Here is a 9376-nt window from a genome sequence, read left to right on the forward strand (position 1 = left end):
TTCCTCCATAATTGTGCTACCTGGTGAAAGTGAGAAAACTTTAAATTTAAAGTTGCCATAAAGTAGTGGATGTATTGTACTGTATTGTGCCAGTCATAATACATAATTTCAATTTTCCATTTAGTTACAGGCCAAATGTAAATCCATTATTGATTGTACAAACCCCGCAACATGGTGAAATATGTGTAAGATGTATTAAGTAAAGATTGAAATGTAGCCAAAGTCATGGGATAAATGTTGCCGACCATTATCTACAAAATGCAATATTTAAATCATAAAAGTGTTTTCAATAAGTCAATTTACCTGTAAAGGCTTCTGTGTTCTAATTATGAACAACAATAATGTTTTACGAAAACGTTTGCTACAACAATACCAGGGTATAGAATAAGCTGCCTCCGACACTTTGATGCTCTGTAATTATAAGTATTTTTGAAGTAGATTGAAATTAATTAAAATGGGCTTAGAGTCTTTAGGATTTGTATTCGTACCTCAATTAACATTTCATTTGCATGCCAATAGTAGGTGAACAGAACATACATCATTGTCAATATGTACATTATAATTGATATAATTTGAGTATATGTTTCTATCTAAAAGTTGTATGTAATAAACAAAATATTTCATCAATCTAATCTTCATCAATTATTAAAACTTACAATATTCATGCAAAATAACAGAGAACAAATTATGGCTCCAAACAGCATAAACTCAACAAAGACAATATATGTGACCAAAGAATTGAAATTTTTAATGTAACTGAAATATATATTGAAAAAATGTGAATGTATGTATGAATATAAATATCTTTAATATGTATGTACACTGCACTATGTACCCATTTCCAATTTTTTCGGCAAAAATTCAAATGTTCAACTTTCGCTTTTTGTAGAAAAAAAATTCGGTTCAATTCCTAATATTACGATGACATAAATGCCAGAAATGTATTCCAATTGGCCACTCAGTTTATATACAAACGGCTGTGAAAGTTTACATTTTTTAAATGAATTTTTCAAGTTGAAAAAACTAAAAAAAAATTGCATTAAGGAAAAAGCGATTTTTTGTAAAAAATTTATTATAACTGTGTGTACTTAAAAAAAAACTTAAAATATTTTACTAAATGTTTATATTGTTACGAAATTGTACTTGAATTCAAATATAACGATTTCTAGGGCTGATTTAAAAGTAGCATAATGCTTTCAAATAACAGTGCTGTGATAGCAAACTGTAACATATCTGTGGGCATTATCAAATAAAAGCTTTCAGTTGACCATTGATCGTAAGTTGGCAACGCTGTTTGCTGCGACCGTATATTCGAATTCGAATATTCAGTTAAAGAACATTGTAGAAATAGAGCTTTATAGATGGTAATGCAGTGTTATAAATAGTGGCAGAGGTTGCAGTCGTTAGTGAGTTTATCAGAGACGCTATTCGAGTAAACATCAACTGAGTGCCTTAAAGTGTGCTGTATTTTTCAAGTGAATTCGTATACATTATAAAGTAAAGTATTTTAGCAACAGGGGTCTCTTCACAAAGTTTTATGATGCTAGCTCCCTTGGAAATAATTTTTTCCGCAATTTTGGCTTTTGGAGACATAGAAATGAATTTCCAGTATAAGCGTGTTTTACAGTGGGTACTATACACTGTACGTTTCTCGCATACGTTTTTTCCATCATATTAAAAACTGGCATCGTCGCTCGATAGAACTATATTCCAGTAACGTGAATCTTTTTTTAAGCATTTCGATTGCAAACAGCTCCGCATCCACGGAATCCCTACTCTTGTAAGCGCCTTCTTATTATTCGTGTGGATACGTATATTTGATGTCCAATGAGCCTTTATTTCGCGCAAAGAAAATGGATTTCTCGCTTGGAGATGAATAATCTTCAATAACCTTCAGCTAACCTCAGATACTCAGAACAAAAAAGTTTCAAATATTACAGAAACAGTAGTCTCCAGTAGGGAATCTGTCATATTGGTGAGTGATACAACTCTGCTACTTCGGGAGACATTGAGAAAGGTGTTCTATGATTTTGAAACTATCTTTATCCGAGTCTACAAAGGTATCATTCGAATGAATAAATTTGTTCAATTTATAATGAAAAATTATTTGATCAATAATTGTCGAATAATCGAATACTCGAATAAATCTAGAAAAATATCTCAAAGAAATAAGACCAAGTGTTTATACTGTTATTTCAAGTTGGTTACATTAGAAATATTATTAGAAACGACTTTCTACATTAATTTTTTTACAAACACAAACTACAAAGCCTTTTAGTTTGTTTGCCGAAATAACCAGGGGCAATCGGTAGTCGAGCACACAATCATCTAGTCTATCGAATACATTGTGACTACTAAATACATGCCTAGGAAAGGTTAAAGTTCTACAATAGAGTTACAATAAATAACTTTATAATTAATTTTAGTCAAACGCCTTAAATTTTTCTGAAAGTATCGAAATTTTTCTGGTTTTAAATATATTTTATTAAATCATTCGAATAATAATTTTACTAGTTATTCGTTTGAATAATCGAGGAAATTTCAAAAATTAATCGACCACTCGAAATCAAAAAAGTATAAACTTTTATTCGATTAAGATAAAACTCGAGTAATTGACAACTCTAGTATCGACAAAGAGAAGAACCAAAGCACATGAGCTGTGACAGCGAAACTTCGTATTTAGCTGCTAGCAAAAACTTATTTGGTCAGATTGATGTTTCAGAGAAGATGAAGACGCTCTACTGGAATAGGATGATGACTATTGACAGCAACCAATTCGGTCAATAGTGGTCGCATTAGTTTCACTCGCGAAGGAGTTCATCCGTATCCAATCAAAGATTGTGTTTGCGGATTAAACTGCGATGGATATAGTATTGTGTACGCAGCTGGAGAAGGTATGACTTGAGCCTTTATTAGGTTAAAAACAACCTATAAGCATTTATTCTATTATTAAGATTAAAACGGAACAGTCAGACTAATAAGCATCTACGCAAGCGTTCCACCAAGCGAATATCAATGTCCGCAACCAACAAGTCACTCTTTAAATTTATAGTAGAGAGTAAAGTTAATACTAGTTTTGTTAAAGAACTGAGAAGTGACGATTGAGTTTTCCTTTTCTGATCACATTTATATTGATTAAGTTCTGCTACACATTCAATGTCCTAATTGATGCTTTAGGAAATGAAGAGGGTAGCCTCCTCGATGGATTGTCATGCAAATATTGCAGGAAACGCTTCAACGAGGGAAAATGCGATGATAACCGGGTCGCGTATAAATCTTGACTTAGTTGTATTAAAATCCTCATTACATATTGAGTGCGGCAATTCAGCCCCAAATTTCTACTAGCTAGGTTCTACTGACCCGAACTTACTGGTTTTCAATAACAAGCTGCCTTAGAAAAGTTTAAACATTTAAATTTAATTATTTTTGGTTGTGTATTTTGCACTGGGAAGTGTTTTACGCAGGCAGACGAATGGACGTACAGACAGATATACATAGTTCAATCGACTTCGAATTTCTCAATGTTACACTCGGAACGACAAACTCATTCACCAATTTTGGTGGTAGAGGGTATAATAATATGGAACATTATGATCGCATGATTTACATTAAACTTTTAAATATAAATTAAACTTATTTTACTTTAACCTGTCTTACCTCACTAGACGATTATAATATTTAATACAAGCTTTTAAAGCAATATATTGTTGCTCTTCAGTCCTGCCATCCTCACATATTCCTTCAAGTTTATGTTGCAATATCATTAATGCTATTTTACCAAACATGGCAAATGAAGCAAATAAACTAACAAAGGGCATATACATGGCCGTCAAAATCACAGGTGTTGGAAATTGTATGATATAGAAAATTTCATAGATTGGAGATGCTGTCATATCAACACCCGGTAAAGCAACGCCAAAGGGATGAACTAAAAATATTATAAAAATAAAGTTTATTCACTACATTGTACATTTAATTGGTAGGATGTTTAAAATGTATACCTCTTCCGTCACACAACAAAGGGTATATTAAAGCCCCTACAATATCGAAAAAGGATGCTGTTAAATTGAAAATTGATACCTTCCTGGCTGAAATGATTGCGTCTTTCAAAATTGCGTTGGCATAAGCATCATTACTTAGCTGTAAACATAGGAATATTATAGAAGAATACAGAATAGTAGTTAAGTTAAACAGAAATTTCGTAGTTTTTATGTAATAAAAACACTACGCAACAAATGAAGACTTCATTTGTTGCATGACAGTATACGTTCGACTCTACTACCAAAGGGTAGTAAAATCCTATACTCAGTTTGTCTATTTTGGTGACCAATTTTTTTATGGGCCCCCAAAGATTCTGAAAATAAGTGGGCCCTCAAAAAATGGTGTCATCAGTTTTTGGCCAACAGCTAATTCACACTTGCTGATACCGCTTAACTTTATATGGCAATAATATAGCTAATAGTCCGCCAAAAAAATTTTGTTAAATATAGGAGGAACATTTTTTTTTTTTATTTTTTAATAATAACTTCCTGGGCTTCCTAATTTGTTTAGTAACAATATTTAGCAAAGTTGTAGCTACGGTAAAGTTGAACAACTCTTGTAAACATATCAATGCCATCTGAACATATCTAGGCACTCTAAATCACAAAAATCACTTTGTAGATTAAAAATTTTAGTTTTTTACTATTTTTTGGTACAAAGTGATCTTTATGTCCTATTTAGAGTGATTAGACACGTTCAGAATGCATTGATATATTCACAAGAGTTATTCAGCTTTACCGTAGCTACAACTTTGCTAAATATTGTTAGTAATAAATTAGGAATCCCTTGAATTTATTCTAAAAAAAGTAAAAAATATATGTTTTCTTCTTATATTTTTTTAAAAAAAAATGCACGTAAGCTATTTTTTCATAAAAAAATGTTAACAAAATTAGTTTGGTGGACTCTTAGCTATATTATTGCCATATAAAGTAAAGCGCTATCACTAAGTCTGAATTAGCTGTTGGTCAAAAACTGATGACACCACTTTTTTAGGGCCCACTAATTTTCAAAATCATAAAAATATTTCGTTTAAAACTAATTTCAATTTAGAACTAAAAATCAAGATTATTATTTTAATTGAATTTCCAAAAGGATTAATTTGTATGGAAAAGTAGGTCTAACATTGAATAGCAGGATTTTAGATCCTTATGATTCAAATACTAATTGTTCACATGCATTTAATTAAATGTGAAATATACGATTTTAACCTCCCTCTAAATAATCCATCAAAGAAGCCCCCTGATCACTCCTCCACCTGGAAAAGATTCTAACATCATGGAAAAGGTCATGCAGCCCGCCACCCCTGAGGATGTTGTTTCTAGGCAACGACAGATGGCAGCTCCATTATCCTAGACCAGCTACAGCAGACCAATCATCTACTTAGCTGCATCAACAACCGATTAACGAAACTGACACAAGGCAATAATAACAATCGATTGGATCCTTATGGCAACATCATACATGTATCCGAGGACCCGCTACAGCAGACCAATCATCTACTTAGCTGGAACAATAACCGTTTAAACTGATACAACAAATAACAATGGATCAAATGGCAACATCGTACATGGAGACGCACAATATTCCAATAATTAGGACAGTGTAATCTACATGGGAAATACGCAAAAAACAACTGTAACAATTCGTATAAGATGGAGATGCTTTGTGGAAGCCACATGCTCCGATTAAAATACGATTTTTGAAGATATATTTTCAAGTTATGAAATAAATAACTGAGACCCGGATCAGTGATTTAAAGGAGTATTTGGAAACATAATCATAATTCAATGAGCTTAAGTTGTCTGAAGTCAAACCGATATAAAAATGTAACTAGAAATTAAATTAATTCTTAATTCCATTTTCGAAATCAAAATAAATGTTATCTCTTAACCATTCGGTTAATGAATTTATTATGAATTATTTCATATTTAATTTCTTTGTACTTCAAACGTGTTGAATTCATTCCTTTGAAAATTTATTCGTTACTGAATTAATTCCTTATTAAACCACTCATATTTTCTTGAATTATAATCCATAACAAAATAGCTTTAAAAATGTATTGAATGATGCAATTTTTATTGAAGTGAAATCTATTACAAAATGGCTTTTAATCATTTTGTAAATGATTAAATGAAGAGAAAATATTTTAAATATATTATGAATTAATTCAATTAATAATGAATTCTATTTAAATAGAAGCATTTGAATGAAGCTAAAAAATTAGATGTTGAGAATGGATTTATGAAATGAATGTCTGACATTTTTTAATTACGAATTAAGATTTTAGTGAATTAAGCTCAAATTGAGGCAATTATTTTGAAATCTTACCAATTCATTGACAAATATTGATCATATCTCCTGACAATTAAACTTCAAATTGAGTTAAGACAGCACAAGTTCTTTACAAGTTTTCAACATATGAGCAACTTTTTTATATCATTTTTCAATATTAAAAATAGCTTTATGTATCCATAATATTTAATAAACGAGCACAAAATCGATTAAAACCGATTATTTTATTTTTTTTTTTTTTGAAACACTAAAATCACTCAGCCTAACTACAAAAGCCTAAAGTCAACTTTAAGTCCATAAAGTTGACTATTATTTAAAATTTCGTACTATAGAACAAATTTCAAATATAATTTAAAATGTTGATTTATTATTTCAAAAAAAGTTTTTTATTTTGAACTTTTATGTACATTTTGTTTTTTTAATTTTTTTAAATTTCTCTTTTTTATTTACATTCATTGCAAAATATTTTCAATTATTTGAATGTATATGTTGGAAAAATTTTTAAAGTTTTTTTTTAAATATTTCTTATGGTACGAAAAAACAGAAGTTCTATTTTAAAATAAAGCCGACTTTAACAATAATTAACTTTAAAATTTCTTTCAAGGTTAGGGTGAACGTTTTATTGTTGGTGTTTTGTTTAATCTTTGATATTTTTTACAAATAAAGCTGGAGTGTCTGTAATTCTCATTCACTCTATAGTTTTATTTGTATAATATCTTTAGCTTTTCTAAAGCCGTTTGGGCAAAGTTTTCCCGATGATCTGGCCTAGGCAACCATTGAAATGCGCATAGGAACTAACTTATTCCCCAACATTAAATTTCAGTGAATTTATATTAATTCGGAATTCAGAACATGAAAACTTAATCTTACCATTCCCGTATTCCCGTAATAACTTTTTAATGTAGGAAAAAAATAAGTTTGAGAATTTACTTGATTTAAATCTGTCGAAGAATTTAATAAAATTACGATTTTACATTTTATTGAAGATTCAAAACGAAATTACATTTTCCCCTAACCAATCGAAGACATAAGGAAGACATTTATTTGTATGTGTAACAATAGTATGAATAAATATTGACTAATTTAAATATTTCGTTTAAATTGATTCTCTATTACTCGCAGCACAACACTATTAAAATAAACACTTACTTCAATTTCTTTATACATGGACACCAATTCCAAAATGAATGCCTCAAATTTATCCCGATTGATAATGACAAGGCACGTCCGCAGTAGAGCATCAAATATGGCGGCCGCAAAAAATGTATTCAATATAAATGGAGCCAAGTCTCCCCACATTCGAAACAAATAGACAAATTGCATCACATTCATTACGCAAATGGGCAACACAAATACATACACACGCCATTGATTGTCACGACCCGGAAATATGACAGCGAAATATTTCCACAATTTAACATTTATCGCCAACATTGGATTGTCTTCAAGCATCCTCTGCAGGCAGCAATTTCAAGTATGAAAAATAGAAATAAAAACGATGTCTTTTTATCACACTTAAACAAAAAAAAACTGAAGACAAACCGCAGAACAATACAATACGTACGTAAGTACAATGATGATGTTAAGGAAACGGAAATAGTCAAGTTTTATATGCCAAACACTAGAAGAGCACACACAGTGCGAACGAGTCTTAGAGAAGACGGCAATCAGTGTCGAATAATATTTGTATTTCAAATGAAAGTTTTTGACAAAATAGTCTCACTTAAATATCCTCAAGTATTTGTTGGGCTACACCAACCACTAATTGACGCCGCCTTCATATGCTGCGACACAATATCCCAGCATACACAAAGTCAAACGTTTGACTTATGATGACTTTAACATTTAATAGCAAATATGATTTTACAAAACTAATCAAACTTCTATAATTCGAAATATCTTTTCAAGCTGTTCTAAAACGAAGAAAATAAATTTGCATTATTTTTATTACGCATATTGTGTAAAGTTATATAAGATGTTTCATTTAGTTTTGTGAAAAATTTTAAAAAATATTAAATAAATTATAATGCATTTTAAAACCAATCCCACTTCAAATATAAGTGTATTTGTATTTTTTTGTTTATTATTTAATTAAAATAAATAAATAAATTAATTGGTTATTAGAAACGGTTTTTGATAGAAAAAACTGAAAACTGGTTGTTAAAAATTACGCTTTTTCAAATTATTCGAAAGCAAATTACGATTTTTTTCAGATTTAACTTAATATTAGAACATTTCCTTGAAATGGAAAAAATACTGGAAATTAGGAACCACATTTGAAAAACATTGTTACGTTTTAACATCTTTAAAACATTGGTTTATTTCCTTTAAATATATCGGATACTTTTGATTGCAAATAAAATCTGTTTAGTAGTTTAAAAATTGTAACAACTCTTTATTTATTCAAATGTACAACAACAGAACTAAGTATTCACTCAGTGTTTTTATCCTCGGCCACAGACCGTTAAATTCAAATCGCTAATGCAAATTCGTAACAATATTACTGAATTAGGTTTATTAGTATGTTGATTATAAAGTAATTTCTCAAAGTACTAGGGTTCTATAAGTCGATTGTTCGAACAATGGACTTTTTGCTGAAAAAAGTCGAAATTGACTTTTTAGTCGGAAAATATTCGAACATTCGATTAAGTTATCCCAAAAGTCGACTTTTTAGATTGTAAAAAAAAATTACAATAAATTGAGAATAATAAATAAATAAATTTGTTTACTATTTTGTAAATGAAAAATTAATTTAATTTTAAATCTAACTATTAGAAAGAAAAGAGATAATATTATTTAATAAAATATCGCTTCGATACATTTTATTTTTATTGCTAAACAATACAAAATCAAAATCAATGAATGTAGAAACCATGTATTTTTCACAAAATATGGTAAAAAGTTGAAAAAAGTCGTAAATAGTCGAAAAGTCGATTTAAATAAGTTCAAACCTCAGTGTTTCCTGGGATTTGTGTGTGTATAAGGTGTATGTATGTGTGTTTGTGAATACGTACATTTTAAATTAATTTAAAATTGTTCGCCA

The 9376-nt window shown here is 29.9% G+C and overlaps 1 protein-coding gene across 1 annotated transcript; it reads right to left on the minus strand.

Moving 5' to 3' along the window:
• Positions 1-146: 146 nt before the first annotated feature.
• Positions 147-7785, minus strand: Or43a (Odorant receptor 43a). The gene is made up of 7 exons (XM_065513612.1): positions 7483-7785; positions 4002-4140; positions 3658-3928; positions 657-756; positions 489-590; positions 304-411; positions 147-251 (listed from the first exon to the last, which is right to left on the minus strand). Exons 1-7 carry the CDS (start codon positions 7783-7785, stop codon positions 147-149), a joined length of 1128 nt encoding a protein of 375 aa, XP_065369684.1.
• Between the last annotated feature and the right edge of the window lie 1591 nt (positions 7786-9376).

Source organism: Calliphora vicina, chromosome 5 (genome assembly GCF_958450345.1).
Source record: "Calliphora vicina chromosome 5, idCalVici1.1, whole genome shotgun sequence".
Taxonomy (NCBI): Eukaryota; Metazoa; Arthropoda; class Insecta; order Diptera; family Calliphoridae; genus Calliphora; species Calliphora vicina.

Bases quoted from the DNA above. Each gene is read 5' to 3' on its own strand.
- Or43a (XM_065513612.1), bottom strand. From the start codon at position 7,785: ATGCTTGAAGACAATCCAATGTTGGCGATAAATGTTAAATTGTGGAAA. The intron at 4,141-7,482 runs GTAAGTGTTTAT...CTATGTTTACAG, and splicing joins CCATGTATAAAGAAATTGAA to CTAAGTAATGATGCTTATGC. The intron at 252-303 runs GTAAATTGACTT...TGCATTTTGTAG, and splicing joins GAACACAGAAGCCTTTACAG to ATAATGGTCGGCAACATTTA.